We start from the raw sequence: 20862 nt of genomic DNA on the forward strand, positions 1-20862 counted from the left end.
CAGGTCTCTGCAGCTTCAGCAGCTGGTTGCAAATCCGTATACGCAATATGTGAACAAGCACTTTGCCTGGTACACTGAGCAGTGTAACACCACGGTAGTTGTTACAGTCCTTATGGTTCCCTTTCCCTTTCCAGATAGGGACGACAAATCTTCTTAGTCAGGAGGAATGGTACTAGATTTTCTACAGTATCTTGAACACACTTCCCCATGAGCAACTCCGCACTGATGTTACAAACACCAGCTGCCTTTCCACCCTTCAATCTTGCCAAACCCCTCTGACCTTGTCAAGGAATAGGGGGGAGGGGGGTTACTTTCAACAATGCATGGATCAGCGTCCTCCATTTGCGACCCAGCAGCTCGGAACTGCCCATTTGGAGGGTGCGACAAGTACAGCTGCTCAAAATACTCGGCCCTACGAACCCTCTGCCCATCTGTGCCTGACACAAGGCAACCATTTGCTGTTCAATTAGCGCTCACTTGAGAGAGAGGTTCGAAGCGGACCTTCCTCAGAGCTCGGTAGGCAGGTCGGAAGTCATTTGCGTTGAAATGACCCTAGATGTCCTAAGCGAGACTTAGGCCATACCTCTTCTTGTCTCTCCTCAGGAGAGCTCTAGTCTTACGCGCCAAAGCCCTATATTGGTCCCAATTCCCAGCAAGCTCAGCAGCTCGACACTTCTCGGTATTCTCCAGCGTCTCCCCCGAGGCGAAACAACTTGATCTTGGGCGGTCTCCATTGCACTCCTTTGCAGCTTGAAGAGTTTCACCTTTGAAGGTATCCCTCATCGTTAAAGGGTCTTCAAGGGTGCTGAGCACATTGAGCTGATTTGAAAGTGTCACTGGACACCCTGAGCACATGCCATATCTTTCAGTCTCTCGAGACGGAACAGAGCATGATTACACCTCGAGATTCTTTTGTACTCGACATACAGCCTAAGTGTTGCAACAACAGCCTATCGTCAATTGCAAAGAATTCTGCTCTCCGAAAAAAACAGCAGTTCTAAAGTATTTTCCAACTAGTGTATACAAGGATGTGGTTAATCTCCTTAACTATCCCTCCAGCATTGACATACCAAGTCCAGCGATGCAGCTCTAGTCTCCAGTACCTAGAACCTGCATTTTTTTAACATCTTGGATCTTGCCAAATTAAAAAGGAGTGTGTTTTTGGTGTTTCTGGTACCAAGACCGTGGGACCAACACAACTCACAGCCTCTGTGAGTGCATTAGTAGCATTGAAACCGACCAAGACAATGAGTGTGTCCCGAGAGGGACATTGGTCTGATACGGAGTCGAGTTTGACGTAGAATACCTCCTTCCCTTCAGTTTCATACATCTCTGTAGATATGGACATTGTAACACGAGACATGAACCCCAGGGTGTGCTCCAGCTTCGCTCGCATTATACGCTCATCAAACGAAGTAACCTTAACCACAAATGGCTGCAATTGGCTAGAGATGCCTAAGCTACCCCTTAATTACAGGGCCCATTGATCATGCCGGCCTAGTAGTAGGTGTATCCTCCCCCGACACACACTACTGATCTCGCCATTGCCAAGCCGCCTCGTCTAAGAGAGTACAATTATATCCACCTGCAGCCTTCTGGGCTCATTCTCTAGCTAAGGCAGTCGTTGATACTCAGAGGGGCTCAGGACGTTCCAGGAACCCACATGCAGAGCCCTACGAAGGTTAATCCGGAGGCTGATTTTGCAGGCGGGCGCTGCTTCTGCACCACACCGACCATCCCAAACACAAAAAGAGGGGTTGAGGCCTTCCCCCTACGAGATCCGGGGTATTCCGTAGGTTTTGCCCTACACTCGTCATTGACGGCAGGATCGTCCGTTGCGGATGCATAAAGGAAGCCTGCCGCACTGTCGGGCCCCCAGCAGAACCGGATTAGGATCGAGGCTTTACGGGAAGGGGTTGCAGGCCCCTCCCCAACCAACCCAAATAAGGGGCTGGAGTGACTGCTAGACGTAATTAGGGACACAGGACCCCTGAGAGGATTAATCCCCGGACCACCCATAAAGGAAGCAGCTTAAGCAGGAAGGACGGGAATAGAGAGCAGCAGCTCAGGGAGGCTGAGGAAGCTGCACTCCTCATCTAGATAGACCATAAAGATAACATTTTCGTAACTTTATTGTTGTTGTTGTTGTTGTTGTTATTGGTGGTGGTGGTGTTGTGCTGCTGCTGCGTCTCTCACCAGTCAAGGTGCGGTAGTGAAGGACGGAGCGTAACTCAATGTAACGATTTTAAGCCTTAACTTTATTCTCTCGTTCTCAACTTTCTTTCGACTTTCTTGCACTTATTTTTCTCTTTTTCCGTCATTCTTTTAGTTTCGTTGTCCTTCTTTCTTCCTTTTTCTCTTACTTTTTATCTTTTTCCTCAAACTTTCCTTCCCTGTTTTTCTTTGTAAAACTTTGTTCCCCCTCTTTCTAGATTTCATTCCTTTATTCATTTCCCTCTTTTCATTACTCTCGGCACGCACCGACCGGAGCCGTGGCCCCCAACGCTTTCTAGTTAACCAGCGGGTGTGATGCTGTGCCGTGTGTTGAGGCAGAGAGAGCCTGAAGCTGAAAAGAACTACGCCCGACACACACACACACAGAATTGTGTGTGTGTGTGTGTGTGTGTGTGTGTGTGTGTGTGTGTGTGTGTGTGTGTGTGTGTGTGTAATTCACCTCTTGGTCTGCTGCGGGTCTCTCTCGAGACAGCCAGCCGTTCCCCTACGGAAGAGCACAGAGCTCGTAGTACCGATCTTTGGTAGACTGAGACCACTCACACACAACACACCGCGACGACGAGGTCACAACTTGCCTGACGTCGCGTACCTACTCACTGCTAGGTGAACAGGAGCTACACGTGAAAGAAGATAAACCCAACTTATCTTCACCCGGCCGGGGAATCGAATCCCGGTCCTTCTGGTTGTGAGCCAGACGCTCTATCCCTGAGCTACCGGGCCGTGTGTGTGTGTGTGTGTGTGTGTGTGTGTGTGTGTGTGTGTGTGTGTGTAGGGGAGAAGACCTTTTGCTTGTTTACGTAACGACGGAGGTTTTAGCGATCCCCGAGACAGTAAAAAGTAAGGCTGGGGGCATACACTATAGCTGCGCGTGGCCTTGGTGCGCCTCTTCGTCATATTGTTTTTTGAGCCTGGAAGGTAAAGTAGGGATCATTGACTATAGTTGCGCGTGGCGGCGGTGCTCATCTCCGTCCCGTCCCGTCCCGTCACTGTGGTAGTAGAAAACCCACTAACCTGAAACAGGGCCCGTACAACACCAAGGTTACCACATTTTACCTTCCCCGGGTTTCCCCAGTAATACATTTATCGACCATCCCGAAAGGAAGGATGAACAGCTGGATTGGCGTGCCCAGGTCAGGGATTCGACCACAGTCCTGCAGAATCGTAGGTAGGGACAGTAACAACTTTACCGAGGAGGCGCTGTGGTGGGTGATACCTCACTACCCCGGGTCAAAGGGCAAGTGCAATATTCGGTTTACCACATTTCATTTACTCAGGTTTCCGCAGACACCCGAAAGGACCCGAAAAGACTTACCCGAAAGGAAGAATGAACAGCTGGGTGGGCTGCGAGCCGACTTCCCAGGCCGTGATTCGAACCCAGGCCCGCAGATTCATAGTTAGGCATGCTAACCACTACACCATGGAGGCGCGCATGCACAACACCACTTACATTCTCTGCTGTCGGTGTTTATATTTCATTTGTTTCTTGTATGTTTGTAATAAGATAAATATTCCGAACAGCTTTCGAGGAGAAACAAATGTTAACGCACATCCCATCATGCCCTTACTTTGGTGTTGGGCTTATTATATTTTCCGTCTGTGATGGCTACGATTTGCAGCCGCTGTCAGGGAGACAAACTCCACGGCCAACATCGGTATTCAGCAGCAGCTTGAATGTCGATGCACCTTCAAGCCTCGAATTTCCAATCAATTGTCAATAGAAAAATATTCACTTCTATTCTAAAGAAAGCAAAACTTGTTTAAAAACATTATTTTTACTATTAGCCTCATGGGATCTCTTGCAGGATAAATGCAGTGCGTAGCTAAAGATACTTTCGTTCAATGGCCTGGTGTAAAATAAAACAATTTTTGTAACTGCGCTCTTGCTCCAGTTCACCGTGCTTTCTAATAGTTTATTTTATTTTTTTTAAAGTCGTGTGCCGATGGCTCCCTTTTGCAAGTGTACTGGAGGCAAAATCTGCTGCAATATTGACTGCAATCTTCAGAGCTGTTGGATGAGAATGGTCCATTACATTTGGTCATGCCATTGCAGGTATTGAGGTCTGAAGATTGATACGAGACAGCAAAGGTTACGTTTCCTGGCTGCGCGTTGTGTTGAATAACGACATGTTTTTTTCTTCTTCATATTTTCCAAGTTGACAATAAAATCGGATCAGAAAATGAAACAATAGAAATAACGACCTTCACATCAGTCTACCTCAAGTCTAAAGGCGGCGGCTGAGCGGTCAGCGTGCGGGCCTGATGATCCTGACACTCGCGTTCAGGTCCGCCCGCCGCCAAGCTGACAATTTTCACCCATCGCCAAGTGGCCGAAGATAACCGACATTCCGTCATGATGTCCACCTGTCAACCTGGACTTTAACGAAGCTCTCTCAAGCGGATCAAGGGAAGCTCCGGAGGACAGCATTCTCTCTCTCTCTCTCTCTCTCACCGGCTTGATGATGTGCGGGTAGTTGTCGTTGAGGTCCAGGATGGTGACGTGCACGGTGGCGGGTCGGCGTCGTGGCCCTTTCCGCCCTCGTCGTTGGCTCGCGGATACAGGGTCATAGTGCCTCGGATCGCCGCCTCCTGTTCAGGCACTGGTGGGGAAGAGGAGGCAAGCTGAAGGGTGATGAGTATTGGACATGGATGGCGAAAGTCACAGTGCCTCGGATTGCCTCCCTGTCTAGGCACTGGTGGGAATAGCGGTCAAACTGGTATTGAGTACAGAGGAGAATAATAACCGACACGTCTGCAATGTGTTGGTTTCCGGTCACTGCGACACTTACAAGTTTTGATTATGTTCAAAGACAGACCACCTGTTCTGGACACTAAGGTCTGTGTAGTCTGAACGTCCATGTAAATCAATGTATCTCTCTCTCTCTCTCTCTCTCTCTCTCTCTCTCTCTCTCTCTCTCTCTCTCTCTCTTTTTCTTCCACTCCCTTTCTTCCATTCCTTTCTTCCATTCCCCTTTCTTCCCTTCCCTTCTCTTCCATTCCCTTCTCTTCCATTCCCTTCTCTTCCACTTTCCTCTCTTCCACTTTCCTCTCTTCCACTCCCTCTTCCTCCCCCTCCTCCCTTCCGTCATCCTCTCCCCGTTTCCCCCTTTCCCTCTCCCCGTTTCCCCCTTTCCCTCTCCCTGTCTCCCTCTTTCCCTCTCTCACCCTCCCTATCCCTCTCCCCTTTTCCTTTTCCCTCCCTCTCTCCCTCTCCGTCTCCCGGAACACTCACGCCTCGTATGGAGAGTTGGCCGGAGCGACTGTCAATGGTGAAGTTCCGCTGTTCGTCGGGGGACAAGTAGTAGAGGATGTTCTGGTGGACGGAGGGCGGCAGGTCGGGATCCAGCGCCGACACCTGCTGGGGTACAAAGGTCATGGTGGTGGTGGTGGATTTTGTAGTTAGGTGGTGGTGGTGGAGGTGGTGGTAGTGGTGGTGAGTTAGTGGTCAGGTGGTGGTGGTGGTGGTGAGGGTGGTGGTGGTGGGTTTGTGGTCAGGTGGTGGTGATGGTGCGATGATGAGGAAAAAAAATGAGAAGAGGGGAGAAGAGGACAGAACAAAGGAGTTGGAGAACTAAACAGGTGAGGAACTAAATTGATTAATATGGCAGCTCTAGACGAACACACACACACACACACACACACACACACACACACACACACACACACACACACACGACAAATAATACCTAGCATCCTTACCCTGACGAGGATTAAAAAATCAAGGAAAACTACAGGAAATTTATCAGGTAAAATAAAAAAGTTTGACAATCCTCTCATGGAAGGATTTGCCAGGAAAAAAAGTAGTTATAAAACAAATTAAAAGTTATCCTGTCGTATTTATTCTTCTGTTTCGTAATGTTTCCGCACCCAGACTTGAACCCATTCCGGCGCACAGGCTAATCCTACCCTGTTTATTGGTACTCCTCTAAGCCTCTGACCCGTGTTTCTGGTGGTCTTATTGCGACGCGCCTCCCCGAACGACAAGGAAACTAAAGAAAAATACGAGTGACGCTGAGCCCTCGGGTAAGACTAAGCCACAGAAAAGATGGATTTAAGGTAACTCTCCAAATTATGGCTTTGTAACCCTGGAGCGAAACAAGGGGAGAAGAGGGGGAGGAGGAAGGAAGGGGAGGAGGGAGAAAGAGCGGGAGAGGACTAGAGAAACCAGGATAAAAGGGAAATGGGGAAGGAAAGAAGGGAGGATGGAGGAAAGCGATGGATTGTAGATAGGGAGAGTATGTGAGGAAGAGGCAGGTCAAGGAAGGGAAGGGAAACGAGAGCAAGAGACGGATAGAAAACTGAGAGGGAAAGGGCAAGAAGGAGGGTGGGAGAGCATAAATGAAAGTGGGCAAAGAGGAGTAAAGACGTGAAGGGAATGGAATGAGGGTCAATAGAGGTGAGGAAGCGGCGGAAAGGAGGGAAGGAAGTGAAAAGGCGGTATGAATGGCAGAGGAGAGGGAAGGTAAGAAGGTGAGGGGTCGACGTCGAGCGAGATAAGCAGTGAGGGATTACGAGAAAAGTCGACCAAGAATTAGATGACAGTTTTGCTGCAGGAAGAATATGGAGTAAAGAGGAAGCACATAACGCGAAGGAAAAATATAATAAACACACACACATACTACTTTGTTCATTTGTCTCATTCATTTCATTTCATCTTCCATTGATGTACATTTTCAGCTCTAGGGCTGCCTGGTACTTCATGCAATAAGCCGCTTATTATTATTATTATTATTTTAGAGAGAGAGAGAGAGAGAGAGAGAGAGAGAGAGAGAGAGAGAGAGAGAGAGAGAGAGAGAGAGAGAGAGAGAGAGAGAGAGAGAGAGAGAGAGAGAGAGAGAGAGAGAGAGAGAGAGAGAGAGAGAGAGAGAGAGAGAGAGAGAGAGAGAGAGAGAGAGAGAGAGAGAGAGAAAAAAAATGCTGAAGAGACGTGTGTGGAAAAGAAAAGGAGAAAAGTTCGCTGGAGGAAAGAATTAAGAGAGACAGTGGGCTGAAGAGCGTAAGTTTAATTAGCACTTGGGGTAAGAAGAAACTTTTAAAGAGTCTCTCCACCATCCACCTCGCGCCGACTAAAACAATAAGGCTTCAAAAAACGATATATAAAATCCCGCGGAAGAAAGAACAAGTCCACGCAATAATAATAAAACTTCCTCTGCTCATTAAGAGAAACCTGGCACACACCTGGCTAGCAAAAGAAGCCTAAAAATACACCAGGTCATCTAATGGAACGGAGACACATACCTGGCAACCAAAGGGATACCGAACACATGCCTGGCTATCAAAGGGAACCCGAACACATGCCTGGCTATCAAAGGGAACCCGAACACATGCCTGGCTATCAAAGGGAACCCGAACACATGCCTGGCTATCAAAGGGAACCTGGACATACACCTGGCAATCATTGGGAACCTGGACACATACCTGACTATCAAAGGGGCGGGACACGCATCTGGCTATCAGAGGTAACTTGAACACACGCCTGGCCAAGTGGGTGCGAGCAGTCGGTGTTCTCTGTGACCACGAAGGAGTAGTTGCCTCGCTGGAACACGGGCTGAAGGTCGTTCACGTTCATCACCGCCACTACCACGTCCGTCAGGGCCGGGGCGTTGACGCCGTCATCCACCCGCACCCGCAGCGTAAACTGAGGGAACAGTCACTTGCACGTTACTACCTTCTGTATGCAATGTACACATTATAATAAAATACTAAGTGAGAAGAGATCTATCCAGGCTTGTATCGACCCAGAATAACATCACAGAGCGGCAGCAATGATATATTAATCCCTTAACACAGCAACACACACAAACCTCACCCGAGACGCGGTCGTACAATTTTATGTGACGGTACAATGCCACGGGTGCGTCTGGGACCCAGAACATGCTGACCACACAGAACACAAGCTGCTGCAGGTTTTCACTGGTGTGGTTCAGGAACTTTCATCCATTCAAGATGACCATCTTGACAGGAATTTTTTTAATTAAAAATGCTACTGTACTCTGCACACACACAAAAAATCTTCAGTATGTATGCTTCTTTATGGGATTACTAGTGCCCTTTAGTAATTTGATTATGTTTGCCACCTTGATTTGATTGTCAACACTGATAATGTGGTGCTGGGTGCTCGGTGCACCAGCTGCCATCTCGCGGTGAGCGTGTGGTGTCGTGAGCAAGGATGTCGGAGATGGAAGCAAACCATGCCTGACAAGTGTTTGTGCGAGTCGGTCTTTATGCAGCACAGACATTAATAACCACCAGCACCTCAGTACTTACACCGCACCACTCTAGATCGCGGCACCTCAAACGCGTTACATATAATCACAAAACCATGTACAGTACTATGCCACCAACACTTCAATATTATGATAAGTGTTATCCCCATGGCAGTAATGGGCACACACATAGCAGTTACGGCACAAGTGCACAGTCGACAAGGCTACGCCACACTGACTAACTGGAGCACTGGGGTCAGTGGTTCAGTGGTTCAGTTTGAGCTCGACAGAGCGAGCGAGACCACTGAAACAATTACCTAAGAGTTGTTCGCTTGTTCCTCCACTCACAAAGCTCTTGGAAGATGCGTGGTGATTTGATTATTTCATTTAGGTATCAGCTGTGTTGGTAGGCTCGATGAGTTTGGCTTGATAGGAATATTTATGCATGAAGTGTGTGCCTATATACACATACTCCGCTTGATTGCTTTCACTTTTTTCTCTGTGGAAGCAGCGCTTAGCAAGCTTTTTTTGTAAGCCCTGGAGCTGATTCCTTTACTGTAAAAAAGGTCCTCCAAAGGGTTAAGATAGACCCCGGGGGTCGATGGGGACCATCCAAGGATCGATAAATGGCTGGGGAACAAAAGGGGAGAGAGTTCATGAAAGGTCAATCTTTCGGGGTCGAAAGCTAAGATGTATAGTACTTTCATTTATCTATAACGTCCCGACCAGCTCCTGTATACCTGTAGCCCGCCGCCCCCTTTCCCTTGTCTCACCTATCTCCGCTATCCTGGGAGAGATACACCCAAGTGCACTATTACCCTTATTATAATAATAATAATGATAATAATAATAATAATAATGATAATCATAATAAAGATCATTTATAATTATTATTATTATTATTATTATCATTATTATTATTATTATTATTATTATTATTATTATTATTATTATTATTATTGTCATTGCTATTATCATTATTATCATTTCTAGTATCATTATTATCAGAAGCAGTAGTAGAATCATTACTATTAAAATAGTTCGTTGTACTTTTAATCAAGTATATTAGTGTTTACTAAATTATTTTCACATAATAAAAGCATGAGGTTCGAAAAAAATATTTGGCCGTCATGGCTGCCTTCCTTCCCTCCCCGATTTATCTTTCATCCTTCTACAGTTGGTGGTGTTCCTGCATTATTGAGGCTACAAGAGCAGTAGAGTATCTCACACAATATTAATATATAATTATACGGATTTTCGCGCTCGGTGGCATTTGTTTTACTGCTCGGCTGGTACCCGACATGATGAATTGTTTATTCATTCCGATACCTTTTGTTTCTCTTGGCTGTATACTATGTTTCACAAGGACAGTACTAATGGGACTGACACAGATCAGCCACCATACACCCATAGTGCAGTCAGAGAATTAGAGAAACAAACAGTCAGTGTGCAAGTGTCTAGGTGTGGATCCGTAGTCCTGGCATCTCATCTAAAAAAATCATTCACACAATAATTAACAAAACAGATGTGCCTTTCTGGACAACTGTTGTGTTTATACATATGTGATTAATTTCGCGCGCGCTAGTGAGAGAGAGAGAGAGAGAGAGAGAGAGAGAGAGAGAGAGAGAGAGAGAGAGAGAGAGAGAGAGAGAGAGAGAGAGAGAGAGAGAGAGAGAGAGAGAGAGAGAGAGAGAGAGAGAGAGAGAGAGAGAATATGTGTGTGTGTGTGTGTGTGTGTGTGTGTGTGTGTGTGTGTTATTCACCTCTTGGTCTGCTGCGGGTCTCTCTCGAGACAGCCAGCCGTTCCCCTACGGAAGGAACTCAGAGCTCGGTGACCGATCACACAACACACCGCGACAACGAGGTCACAACTCCTCGCCTTACGTCTCGTACCTACTCACTGCTAGGTGAACAGGGGCTACACGTGAAAGAAGATAAACCTAACTTATCTTCACCCGGCCGGGGAATCGAACCCCGGTCCTTTCGGTGTGTGTGTGTGTGTGTGTGTGTGTGTGTGTGTGTGTGTGTGCGTAGTAGAATAGCAGTGTACTGGTGGGAGGGGGACTCACCAGACGAAACTCACCCACACTTACCCATTTTTTTTCTTTACAATGATACTCTATCACACACACACACACACACACACACACACACACACACACACACACTCAATCAATCAACTACTACGAGGATGGTGCTGAGGTAGTGACGGAGGGTGTAGTGGCGCGCCTTTACCTCGGTTCAGTCCACACCCAAAAAACGTACAACAACCATCTTCACTGTTAGCAGAAGTGTGTGGCATTTATTTCCTCTCTTTCTCGTGCATAAATATATACGCAGACTGCTTACAACACTCCAAAATCCTTCTGTTCGTTGTTAAGTGCTTTAGCAGCCAAATTAGCTTTAAGATGTAAACCTCTGCACGGGAACTGAGCGTAGATGACGTCCAAGCGCATTTTTATGTTTGTTTGTTTGTTTGGTGCGTGGTAACGTCACTGGAAAATTATCTGTATGTATCCAAATCAGAGTTTACCACGTCTTTTTTAAACTATATTCCCTCCTTATATACTCGGAATACTCATAAATGCCATGCTAACACCCGATTGAAAACGATTGGGAGAAGGGACTAATTGGGGAAATGTAGCTTTGTTTTTTTACAGACAAACCCAGCACGTAAATCGTGGCTCAGCTCCAAAAGGTCCCAAACACCCATGAATACCATAATAACATCATGAAAATAACTACCCCGTGTTTGGTATTGCTCGCGCCCTAGCTACAAAATATAAAAATCCCGAACTCTCATAAATACTTTACTGACGTCATAAAAACATCAAATCCACGCTCAGGGTTTGATATTTTCCCCATCAGGCACCATTCAGCCAGCAGTGCAAAGACTAAAGTTACTTCACTGGTGGGACTACGGTAAACAAGGAAGTCCTCACGCCCTAGCCGCCAAGGGTACTGGGAGACTGCCTAATATAAGCTCGGCACCCCTCAAGCTAGTTATCCCTACAAGGGGACTCACGTTTCGGTCCATCACGGGGTAGTCGTAGTCCAGCGGCTTGTTCACCAGGATCGTTCGGGCCAGCGGGTCGATCCGGAATTTTCTCTCTTCATTTCCCTCGACGATTTTGAACGTGAAGTGATTGACTGGAAGGAAAGAAAAGAAAGATATTAATAACGTCGAAAGGAAATCGTTAAATGTCCTGAATGAGCCTTTGATATTGTGCACAAGCAAGTACATATGTATGAATTATAGAGTAGACAGTTATTGTTGATTTTTTTCATACATTTTTTGCGAGAAACTCGGACCTCCATTTACCAACATATGCCATGAACTATTTCCACTCCAACACAAATCTTCTGAACCGTCTGGCCCTTAACACGCATTAGCAGACACATAACCCACACCAGGCAACAGACACGCACTACCATCTTTTTCATTATTTCACCCATACTCTCCCATTTCTTTTTAGTTTGTAGATGTCTCACTCTTCGTATCACCCTGACCTTACAACTGCCCCTGAACTTCACACTTCCTAACCGTTAGTTGGTGCCTCACCTATGTCCTGGTCATCTACGGCCAGGCGTATCCCCGTGGGCTTGCCGGCTTCCCTGTTCTCGGGCAGCTGTACCTCGTACACCCCCTGCGAGAGGTCGAACTGGGGCGCCACGTCGTTGAGGTCCTGCACCGTGATCCAGTAGGTGGTCATGCGCTCGTGATCTGGAGGGGACGGAGCCAGACGGACGTTTATTGTATATGGTGTGAGGAGACATACAACTACGCAGTTTTATATGTATAGGATAAAGATATTTCCCGCTGCTTCCATAGATAAAGGAAACGGGGGCTGTAACTTAGTTTCAAAGGTGGTGATATAGTTCTATTGCTGCTTGTGGAGGTGGCCATGATTGTGATCCTTGTGTGTATTTGAAGGTGGGGTACTTTTTTTTGTGTGTGTGTGTGTGTAATTCACCACGGCCTGATCACGAGTTGACTTGCTGCCAGCAGGTACCTCCGACACGAGCAAGTGAATGCTCATTTCGTCGATCTCCGGGTACTGCCAGGACCTCACACATTACACACCCCATCCCCCTTGTTCAAGGGGGGACAGTAACCACTCCTAGTCAACGGAAAGAATCCGGCCTGCGTGTGTGTGTGTGTGTGTGTGTGTGTGTGTGTTGGTGATGGTGTTGTTGGTGACGGTGAATATTTTTATGCTACCGATGGAGAAAACTGTTTCACCACCCAGACACGATTCCAGGAAATAAGAAAAAATCAAACAATAATAACGGCTGCATGCATCCTGTATGAGCGTAGGTGTGCTGTGAAGCCTGTAGCCGCACTTACTGGTGAATGACGCACGGTGACGCGTATACTAAAGATTACTGAGTCGTACAGGTCATATCTGCCTCTCTATCAGCTTGCTCGCTGCATGATGCTGATCCACTATGGAATATTTGGGAACAAAAGTCTACGCTGTTTTTATGTAAGATTTCCCAATGAGTTGCAATCACAATTAAGTTTTTTTTTTTTTTTTTAATGTGGAAGCTCATACTATTATTTTTTTTCTCAGAATTCTAAAACGTTCACAAATATGTATAAAAACCGGGATAATTTAGAGCCCTGAAATTTATTATCGCTATTACCTGAAGGAGAAAAACATGTCGATCAATGCAAATCGGTAGAGAGTATCGATCCGAACGGTTACGTTATGTTACTACAGCGAGCGTCTGTCGGGCACTAGCGCGTTCAAAGGGTTTAAAAACACTTACAGATATTTATGACGCATACAGAATGCTTCGGTGCTACAGAGCATCACGCAAGGAGGCACATGTGTTTGCGGTCCAAGGAAAACAAGGACCAATTTTAAATAGAGAAAAAAAAAAAAAAAAAGATCGGCATTAAAATCAAACGTGTCGCGGATAAAGACCTAGTTATAACTTACTGGGTAGATTAGGAATTTCGATGCTACAGTACCAAACACAAAAAAAAAAGGAAAGCAAATTGAGACATTAAAAAAAGGCAAATATATATGAATAAAAGTGTCCCTGAATCTTGGCGCCGAGGATGAGCACGGAAACTTATCTAATTAATTTTCGTTGGAAGAAACTTTCGCCTGATATTTATTATTAAAAAGTTTAGGAAAGACGCCTAAGAAGGGCTGATCCTTGAGTGTCTAGTGTGTATCTCCTACTTTTGGAATGGAAGCCTCTTACTGATCACTGACTCACCTGGCACGCCGTCGGTCACCTGGATGGGCACGCGGTACTGGCTCACCTCCTCCCGGTCCAGCGGTCCTGTCGTCCACAGCTCCCCGTTGGTCTTGAGGGTGAACTTGGTGATCACGTCGTGGGAGGCCGTGGCGTCGAACGAGTACGTGAGCTGCCGACGACAACAGAGAAAGAGAAAGAAAAAGAAAAGTGAAGTAATGGAATTCACAAAATCACGTGCCGACTTTTTTTTTATTTATTTTGTAACGAAGCAGGATTATAAGAAAAAAATACGAATATCTTAACACTCAACGCTTCTTATTTTCTTTGTTGACTTTTGTACATGAGAATTATTACAATGAAATGTGATACTGACAGTGTAAAGTCACAGGGAGGAAAAGACGGCACGAGGCAGACTTTTTTTATATTCTTTTGTAAGTGTATTACAACTTTTGCAATTTCATCATTACAAATCACCACATAAAGTTTAAACTTGTAAACCAGAGAAAAAGGAAATCACATTCAGGCGCTGACTTTTGAGAACTTTGAGATTGGGGCTTTTTATTGTCTTTTCTAAGTATTTCCATTGAAAGGCAAAGATACACTCGTCATTAGAACAGTTAGATTGAAGAGCTAGATGATGTGCGTCAGTGATAAACCACACAAAAAGTACGCAACCAGTGAAAAACGAGTAAAACTTCAAAACGGTTTAAAATCAGGGCACACACTCACGCTTCAACTGAGCAAAAACACCGAGAAAAAATCTAAAACAGCCACCGGTCAGGCTTTTTAGATTTCTTTTTTCTGCGGGCTATTTTTCTTGTCTTTTTTTGTTTTTTGCCCTTGAGTTGTTTCCTCTACGGTAAAAGAATAACGAAAAAAAACCCTGCTACGTCAAGGCTGGAAGGATGAAACATTTCCACCACGCACTGACAAATCGTTCCCATCATCAGGGTGGAGGAAGGTGGTCAGTGAATGGCCCATTATACAAGCCATTGACTAGTGGGAGACCGCAGCTGTGTCATTAGTTTCGCCACGACGAACCCCACCCCATGGACACGTATACCTCCCCTTACCTTACCTTTCCTACCTTTGACTTCCCTTCCCTGTCCGTCCACCCTTCCATCCGTCCTCGCATCGATTCCCTGTTGTGGCAAATGTGTTTAATCCTGCCATCCATCGCGGCGGCAGACCCAGCAATTCATCAAGACGACATGCACATACCCACACCCTTCCCTCACTCCTGCCATGGAAATGACACTAAATATGAAAGATTTAAGGTGGAGGGAAGGAAGGGGTAGGAGATGGTAAGGTGGAAGGGGAAGGAGTAGTGGCAAATAGGGTAGAAGGGCGGAGGACGGTAGAAGGTGAGGTGGAGAGGGGACGGGCATCAGCAGGTAAGGTAAGGTGAAGAAGGAAGACGTAGTAGCAGGGAAGGTGAAAAGGGAAATAGCAGGTAAGGTGGATGTGGAAGTAGTGGTAGCAGGTATGGTGTAGGGGGAAGGAGCAGTAGTAGGTATGGCGAGGTGGAGAAGGAAGAAGTAACAGCAGGTAAGGTGAGAAGTATCGGGTAAAGTAGACACGGAAAGAGGAGTATGGTATAAGGAGGAAGGAGCAGGTGAGGTGGCAGGGGAAGGAGTAGTAGGAAGAAAGGTGAGGTGAAGGGAGAAAAGTAGTGGCAGGTAAGGCGAGGTGAAGGTAAAAGACGTAGCAGCAGAGCCATGGCTAGACGGCAGGGGGAACTGATCATCCTGTCTGAGCCAGGATGGGAGGAGGTGATGGACATATCAATATTAGAAAGATGATAGAGACACGAAGGGGAAGGACCTGGGGTTAAGCAGAACCTGGAGGGAGGAGGAGGAAGAGGACGAGGGAGGGGTGAAGAAGGGCGTCGAGGGAAGGAGGGGTAGAAGTAGGGGTTTAAGGAGAGAAGAGGAGGAAAGCAGAGGGGATTCGGAGCCGGAAGAAGGGGAGACAGGCCATTTGGGAGTCACAAGTTAGTCTGTACTTCGGGGAGGTGTTCACAGCGATGAGGGGAAGAGGGAGGACGGGGGTGGAGACTGGAGGAGGCCGGGGTGGAGAGACTGGACGAGGCAGGTGGAGAGACAGGAGGAAAGGGCAGTGGAGGGGTGGAAGGGTTGGAGGAGGCAGAGTGTGGAGGGATTCACACACCTTCCTGTACTCTGGGGAGGCGTCCTTGTCCACGGCCTGGATGGTGGTGATGAGCGTGCTGTCCGTGTTCTCCAGCACCGCGCCGTCGAAGGGCTGCAGCAGCGGCGCGTTGTCGTTCACGTCCACAATGGTGACCAAGACCTGCTGCTCCAGGCGGGCGTTGCGCTCGTTCTGCGGCAACGCAGGGGTTAGGAGTTCTGTGATTATGGGCGAATATGATACAACGAAAAAACTCGGAAGTCACACACACAAAAAAAATATCGTTAAAGAGTGATTTAGTGATTATACGTGATTCATGGAGTTGCTTTTCTTTTAGTTTGATTGCCAATGTGTTGTGTCCCTGTAACGTACACGCATACATCCATAAATATTATACATACATGAATCTAGATAGACATACAAAGACAGGAGGAAAAGTAACCTCATCGACTAGTCTTGTCATATTGCTACCAACGACAACTGCGCCGCGTCTCCGCCGTCCACTCATCACTAGCCACAGCTTGAGCTTGGACAGCTAGAGTTACTACACTACATCGGTGCCATTCACTACCTGCAGGTAAAGTCTGTAGGTCTGGACAAACTCGCAGTGGTGGGAGTATACTTGTTACTTCATATTAAGGCAACTGCTACGCCAACTCTCGGCCGGCCACTCACCACAATCTGCAGGTTGAGTTTGTAAAGCTGGACGAACTCGTAGTCGAGGGTTCGCGTGGCCACGAAGATGGTGTCGCCGCTGTCCCCGCAGACAGAGCTTTGCTGGTCAGGCAGCCGTCTTCTGAGGGAGGGAGAAGAGCGGTGACGTGGAGGGACAGATAAAAACAGAGCACGGGTAGACAAAAACACATACAACGATTGAAATAGAGATACATTTAACTGAAAAGTATTTTGATATAGAGTATGAGGGGAAAATACAAAAGAGATAAAATGGGGCACATTCATTAAATGAATAAACTTTAATATTTGAAGCACAAAAGGTAGGGTTAGTAAATTATACTCTGATAATAGGAGAGATCACATGCAACGTAGTTGGGATACCACAAAAATATTAAAATAATTATATCGTAGGGTGAATAGGTAAATAAAAATAAGCCAACTTAAAAAAAAAAATCCATTACAGAAACTGCAATAACACAGTGAAAACCCATTACGCTGGCGAGTACTCACCTGATGGCAAACGTGCCCTCGGAGTTGGTGTCCGGCGTGTCGCCGTTCACGAGAGTGAAGTAAACACTGGGAGAGTCCGCGAGGTTCGATCTAGAACAGAAAAAAAATAATAGAAAGAACAGAGGCGGGGATAAGTGCTGTGTAAGGATGAAGAGAGAGAGAGAGAGAGAGAGAGAGAGAGAGAGAGAGAGAGAGAGAGAGAGAGAGAGAGAGAGAGTGTGTGTGTGTGTGTGTGTGTGTGTGTGTGTGTGTGTTGTTGTTGTTGTTGTTGTTGTTGTGTGTGTGTGTGTGTGTGTGTGTGTAAGATTACACACCAATAATAATGTTTCCAGCATCCATCACAGCATCTATTCCAGTGTTCCTTTGTCAGACAAACGTCAGACGTCACCACCAGCCCGTCATTCCCCTCTGCCTTCCCGGCGCCAGCTCTTCCTCTTTTCTTTTTAAACGCCACGAGCAGCGAGGCCAGGAAATGGTTCTGGGGATGGCGGGAAAATAACCACCCTGCCAGCCTCCGCCGCCACCATCCCCACGTGACAGGAACCAATCTGCCACGACCCGCCAGCTGATGACACATTCACTCTCTTAATGGGAATCATAACGCCCCGGCCCCCAATGGTACGGGTTGACACTCGCCTCTACACTCCCACTATCCTCGCCATATCAGTTTTGGAGTTACAGCATCTGTCAAAACGCCTGAGAGTTTTGTTTCTTCACTGTGAGTCTGTGAGATTTGAACCTATTGGCGTTCCTTCACGTCTGCGATCTTAAGAGGCACTGTATAGTAGGTGATGTTTGTTTTGGTTCTTGTTTTGCTTTTGTAATCACAACGGAGTCCCTTTATTGTAGCTCCGGCATTGTCCCATTGAGTTTTTCTTTTCTTTTCACTTTGCCCTCACTTCAGCTACCACTTTGACCCCCTATTCGTCTGCAGTGCATGTCCCTTACTACATTCAAAGACATAATTTATTTTGAGGGCTCTGTTACTGCACCCCTCACTCACAAACACACCACCACCACCTTTGTGTTCCCCCCTCCCCTTTCCTCCCCTCTCCTTCCCTCCTCTCCCTTCCCTTTCTCTCCCCTCCCCTACCTCTCATCTCGCACGCAACACCACCACCCATATTTTCAGTCCTTCCCTCCCTTTTCCTTATTTCCCTCTCCTCCTGTACCCTGTACCTCTTCCTTCCATTCCCTCACCTCACACAGTACCACCACCCGCATTTTCTCCCCTCCCTTACTCTCCCTTCCCCTCCCCTCCCCTGCCCCTCACCTCGCACACAGCACCACCACCTCCGTGTTCTCTGTGGTGTTCTCCGGGATGGCGGGCTGCCGGGGGTGTTGGCTACGACCACAGTAGGCAGGAATCCCCGAGGACACCACCTGGAAGGATGGAAAGGAAGAAAAATGGGAAGGATGGAATGAAGAAAATGGGAAGGATAGAATGAAGAAATGGGAAGGATGGAATGAAGGAAAATGGGAAGTATGGAAAGAAGGAAAATGGGAAGGATGGAATGAAGAAGAAAATGGGAAGGATGGAATGAAGAAAATGGGAAGGATGCAATTAAGGAATATGGGAAGGATGGAATGAAGGAAAATGGGAAGGATGGAATGAAGGAAAATGGGAAGGATGGAATGAAGGAAAATGGGAAGGATGGAATGAAGGAAAATGGGAAGGATGGAAAGAAGAAAAATGGGAAGGATGGAATGAAGGAAAATGGGAAGGATGGAAAGAAGAAAATGGAAGGATGGAATGAAGAAATGGGAAGGATGGAATGAAGAAAATGGAAGGATGGAATGAAGGAAAATGGGAAGGATGGAATGAAGGAAATGGGAAGGATGGAAAGAAGAAAAATGGGAAGGATGGAATGAAGGAAATGGGAAGGATGGAAAGAAGAAAATGGGAAGGATGGAAGAAGAAAATGGAAGGATGGAATGAAGAAAAATGGAAGGATGGAATGAAGGAAAAATGGGAAGGATGGAATGAAGGAAAATGGGAAGGATGGAAAGAAGAAAATGGGAAGGATGGAATGAAGGAAAATGGAAGGATGGAAAGAAGAAAAAATGGGAAGGATGGAAAAGAAGAAAATGGAAGGATGGAGAGAAGAAAAATGGGAAGGATGGAATGAAGGAAAAATGGAAGGATGAAATGAAGAAAATGGGAAGGATGGAAGAGAAGAAAAATGGGAAGGATGAGAAGAAAGAAAACAGGAAAAAGAAGATGGAATGAAGAAATGAAGAAATGGGAAGGATGGAAAGAAGAAAATAGGAAGGATGGAATCAAGGAAAATGGAAGAAAGATGGAAAGAAAAGGAAAATGGAAGGATGGAAAGAAGAAGGAAAATCAAGGATGGAAGAAAGAAAAATGGGAAGGAAGGAAGAGGAAGCAAAAGAAGGAAGAAAGAAGGAAATGAGAAGAATGGAATGAAGGAAAAGAAGGAAGAAATCAAGGAAGCAACGAAGAGGAAGAAATCAAGGAAAAGAAGAAAGAAAGAAGAAAAGAAGGAAGCAAACAGGGAAGAAAAAGGGCCGAAGGAAGAAAAGAAGAAAAAGAGAAGCAAGCAATCAAGGAAGCAAACGAAGGGAAGAAATCAAGGAGCCGAGAAGAAGAAAACAGGAAAGAAGCAAGCAATCAAGGAAGCAGACGAAGAGGAAGAAAAAGGAGAAGAAAAAGAAGGAAAAGAGAAGCAAGCAATCAAGGAAAACGAAAGGAAGAAAATCAAGGAAATGAGAAGAAGAAACAAGGAAAAGAAGCAAGCAATCAAGGAAAACGAAGAGGAAGAAATCAAGGAGCCGAGAAGAAAGAAAAAGGAAAAGAGAAGCAAGCAATCAAGAAAAGAAAACGAAGAGAAAGAAATCAAGGAGAAAGAAAGAAAGAAAACAGAAAAGAGAAGCAAGCAATCAAGGAAGCAAACGAAGGAAGAAATCAAGGAGCCGAGAAGAAAGAAAACAGGAAAAGAGAAGCAAGCAATCAAGGAAGCAAACGAAGAGGAAGAAATCAAGGAGCTGAGAAGAAGAAAAAGGAAAAGAAGCAAACAAGAAAAAGGAAGAAAACGAAGCCGAGAAGAAAGAAAACAAGAAAAGAGAAGCAAGCAATCAAGGAAGCAAACGAAGAGGAAGAAATCAAGGAGCCGAGAAGAAAGAAAACAGGAAAAGAGAAGCAAGCAATCAAGGAAGCAAACGAAGAGGAAGAAATCAAGGAGCCGAGAAGAAAGAAAACAGGAAAAGAGAAGCAAGCAATCAAGGAAGCAAACGAAGAGGAAGAAATCAAGGAGCCGAGAAGAAAGAAAACAGGAAAAGAGAAGCAAGCAATCAAGGAAGCAAACGAAGAGGAAGAAATCAAGGAGCCGAGAAGAGAGAAAACAAGAATCAAGGAATCAAGGAACCAGACGAAGAGAATGAACACAAAAATAGAAAAAAAAAATCAAAATATGCATCAGAAAATTTAATGTGCGTGACCTTTGAGTCGGTCCAGATGCCACTCCGTAACCTTCGAAATTCCAATATGATTATTAGCACACTAAGAGTCGCTCTTTTCACGACCTTTGCCTGAAATTCTCATTGATTCCGTTCATCTCTCTCTCTCTCTCTCTCTCTCTGTATCTGTCTTTCTCTTTCTTTTTCTATCTATGTATTCGTATCTGTCTATCAATTTATCAATATTTATTGCTTGCCAATCATTACAACGAAACTAAATATCTATCTATCTTTTTCCCTATCATGTTACTTTCATTCTATCAATGTGTCTGCCAACTGCCAATACATTCTCTGCATGTAACTAGTTATGCATTATTCTGTATCTCTACTCGTCACATTATCTATTAAAAACAAGTACCATACCAATGTGACTTGATATAAAACCATAAGCCCTATACAC

At 45.9% G+C, this 20862-nt stretch overlaps 1 protein-coding gene and 1 long non-coding RNA gene across 5 annotated transcripts in view; both read right to left on the reverse strand.

The window, feature by feature from the left end:
- LOC126990893 (uncharacterized) overlaps positions 1-4747 on the reverse strand; it is a 32029-nt gene extending 27282 nt beyond the window's left edge. For all 4 annotated transcript variants that reach the window (XR_007744890.1, XR_007744893.1, XR_007744891.1 and 1 more), the window contains exon 1: positions 4685-4747. This is a non-coding gene — a long non-coding RNA (uncharacterized LOC126990893). The remainder of the gene's footprint in view (positions 1-4684) is intronic.
- A 674-nt stretch (positions 4748-5421) lies between these two features.
- LOC126990886 (protocadherin Fat 3-like) lies at positions 5422-20849 on the reverse strand. The gene is made up of 10 exons (XM_050849528.1): positions 20826-20849; positions 18268-18368; positions 16986-17075; positions 16476-16596; positions 15822-15992; positions 13671-13821; positions 12001-12162; positions 11464-11588; positions 7651-7870; positions 5422-5587 (listed from the first exon to the last, which is right to left on the reverse strand). The coding sequence occupies exons 1-9, from the start codon at positions 20847-20849 to the stop codon at positions 7658-7660; spliced, it is 1158 nt and encodes a 385-aa protein (XP_050705485.1). The 3' UTR covers positions 5422-5587; positions 7651-7657.
- Between the last annotated feature and the right edge of the window lie 13 nt (positions 20850-20862).

This window comes from Eriocheir sinensis, unplaced genomic scaffold, assembly GCF_024679095.1.
Source record: "Eriocheir sinensis breed Jianghai 21 unplaced genomic scaffold, ASM2467909v1 Scaffold22, whole genome shotgun sequence".
Taxonomy (NCBI): Eukaryota; Metazoa; Arthropoda; class Malacostraca; order Decapoda; family Varunidae; genus Eriocheir; species Eriocheir sinensis.

Coding starts and splice junctions, on each gene's coding strand:
- LOC126990886 (XM_050849528.1), bottom strand. CDS start 20,849: ATGGTTTTATATCAAGTCACATTG. Junction 16,597..16,985: donor GAGGGCACGTTTGCCATCAG/GTGAGTACTCGC, acceptor TCCCTCCCTCAG/AAGACGGCTGCCTGACCAGC. Junction 12,163..13,670: donor GGTGACCGACGGCGTGCCAG/GTGAGTCAGTGA, acceptor CGTCCCCTCCAG/ATCACGAGCGCATGACCACC.